We start from the raw sequence: 2,942 nt of genomic DNA on the forward strand, positions 1-2,942 counted from the left end.
CGTAGTTCCATTCAACTCACAAGTCCAGATGGAGTCCAACGCTAACCAAGATCCTACAGCATTAGCCTTGCAAATCCAGGCGCTCACAACCAGTGTGGAGGAGCTTACCTAACAAAACCAAGAGATGAGGCTACGACTGCAACAAGAAAACAATCGCTCGGAGACCAACTAGGACGATGACGGAGATAGCCAAAAAAAGAATGACTGCCGGTGACTAGTTACTCCAGAAGGGACGAGCTTGGACTTTCTCAGGGAAATAAGAAAGGAGATGGATGAGCTGAGGAATGTGATTAAGGAGAAAATAGACCAGAGCCTAGATCGAATGGTCAGGAAGACAGATTCACCCTTCACTACAGCGGTCCTGGAATGCCTAGTGCCTTCGAAGTTCTGTCTACCACAACTCGAGCCATTTGACGGGTTGAAGGATCCTCTGGATCACCTCAACACCTTCAAGATGACTCTGGGTCTTCAACAACCCCCTGACGAGATCTTATGCCGTTCTTTCCCCACCACTCTCAAAGGAGCGGCGAGAGAATGGTTCACTAAGTTACCAACGTCGTCCATCGATAACTTCGAGCAGCTAGGCAATTGCTTCCTACGTCACTTTGTTAGTGGACAACGCACAAAGAGGCCAGCAGACCATCTGCTTGCCATTAGACAAGGAGAAAAAGAAACCTTGAGATCATATATGAAGCGTTTCACTCATGAAACCTTGGAGGTGGATGAAGCAGATGACAAAGTGCAATTTACGACTTTTAAAGCTAGATTAAAATCTAAGGAATTCGTGGTCTCACTCATGAAGAATCCTCCTCGGACGATGGCGGAAATGCTCCTAAAGGTTCAGAAGTACACTAATGCTGAGGACACCCTGGCAGCAATAGAAGGAATAAAGAAGCCTAAGGAGAATGAGAGAAAGGAGGACGATCGAAGAGGACAAAAAGGGGAATGGGTAGATCATCAGAATACTGACGGGAATAGACAAAAAGATGAAAAGATTCCTCGGACGGTAAAATTCATTCCTCTAGTTATGCCCATTGATCAAATTTTGCCGCAGATCAAAGATGAGCACTACCTCAAATGGCCCCGACCACTACATTCGTCACCAAACATGCGCAACAAGAAGAAGTATTGCTGTTTTCATAAGGATCATGGTCATTACACAGAGGACTGCAGGGACCTAAAGGAGCAGATAAAGGAGCTCATACAGAAAGGGAAATTGCAGAAATTTGTGAAAAGGGAGATTCCAGCAAGCCCAGGGATGACAATAAGGACAAACATGAAGCTTTCCAGAGGGATGAAGACCTCTTGCCCCTTCGCCCACAGAGTGCCATAGGGGAAATAAAGACAATCACAGAGGGACCGTTCATAAGAGGGTCATTCAAATCCCTCAAGAAGTCATATCAGAGGCAGGTAAAAAGCGTCCATGGGATGCCACCCCTGAAGCTAAGACGAACAGAGAGGGATATCTTGTTCTAGGAGGAAGATGCCAGACGAGTGAAACAACCCCATGACAACCCTTTGGTCATCATACTCATGATTGAAGGGTTCAATACTAGAAGGGTTCTGGTAGATAATGGAAGCTCAGCGGATATTATTTACCTTTCTGCCTTCCAGCAGTTAAAGATAGATTCGAAGAGACTTTGTCCGTTTGAATCCTCCCTCATCAGTTTTAGTAGAGACAAGGTGTACCCAAGAGGAATAGTAATGCTAATGGTCACAGCTGGTTCATACCCCCTCTAGGTAACCAATCGACATAACTTCTTGGTAATGGACTCACCTTCGTCCTACAATGTAATCATAGGAAGACATACACTCAATTGTTGGAAAACAACCACTTCCACATACTGTTTAAAAGTAAAATTCCCAACAGAAAGAGGGATCGGGGAGATAAGGGGAGACCAAATGCTGGCACAAGAATGCTACCAGGTAGTGTTAGCATCAAAGGAAAACCATACTTAGATAATTAAAGAGAAAACTCAGGAAATCGTAGAAAAGCTGGAAACAGTTGAATTAGTGGAAGGAGATCTAGTAAAAACAACCCAGATAGGGACGAGTCTAAACCCCCAGATGAAGAAGGAAATCATCAGCTTCCTGAAAGGTAACCTGGATGTGTTTGCCTGGAGTCATGAAGACATGCTTGGCATACCAGCTGACATTATACAACACCGCCTAAACGTGGATCCCGAGAAGAAGCCTGTCCAGTAAAGAAGGAGGGTCTTCACCCCTGAACGAAACAAGACAGTCATGGATGAGGTGGACAAGTTGCTCGCCGCTAAATTCATCCGGGAAGTCTATTACCCTGAGTAGCTGGCCAACATTGTCATGGTTATAAAGGCAAATGGGAAATGGAGAATGTACGTCGACTTCACAGATCTGAATAGCGCCTACCCGAAGAACAACTTCCCCTATGGACTCAATAGTTGGACATAAGCTTCTCACCTTTATGGATGCCTTCTCCGGGTATAGCTAAATTCAGATGGCAGAAGAAGATTAAGAGAAGACCACCTTCATCACTAGCCAGGGGCTCTATTGCTACAGGGTCATGCCCTTCGGTTTGAAAAACACAAGAGCCACGTACCAGAGGCTGGTAAACCAAATGTTCAGTAAGCAAATTGAAAGGAACATAGAGGTATATGTGAACGACATGCTCGTCAAGAGCAAGGAAGAAGAGAATCACTTAGACGATCTTAAGGAGACGTTCGACACACTCAGGCAGTATAATATGAAGCTAAACCTGGCAAAGTGTGCCTTTGGGATCTCCTCTGGGAAATTCCTCGACTTCATGGTGTCACAAAGAGGGATAGAGGCAAATCTAGAGAAGATGAAAGCCATCCTCGAGATGTCATCCCTAAAGACGATCAAAGAAGTGCAGTCCCTTACAGGAAAGGTGGCAGCCCTCAACAGGTTCATCTCCAAAGCAACAGACAAGTGCCTCCCTTTCT

General features: G+C 45.2%; 1 protein-coding gene across 1 annotated transcript; it reads left to right on the forward strand.

Moving 5' to 3' along the window:
• The first annotated feature begins 268 nt into the window (after nucleotides 1-268).
• LOC115950101 lies at nucleotides 269-1,333 on the forward strand. The gene has a single exon (XM_031067350.1). It carries the CDS (start codon nucleotides 269-271, stop codon nucleotides 1,331-1,333), a length of 1,065 nt encoding a protein of 354 aa, XP_030923210.1.
• Nucleotides 1,334-2,942: the final 1,609 nt, after the last annotated feature.

The sequence above is a fragment of the Quercus lobata genome, chromosome 6 (genome assembly GCF_001633185.2).
Source record: "Quercus lobata isolate SW786 chromosome 6, ValleyOak3.0 Primary Assembly, whole genome shotgun sequence".
Classification (NCBI taxonomy): Eukaryota; Viridiplantae; Streptophyta; class Magnoliopsida; order Fagales; family Fagaceae; genus Quercus; species Quercus lobata.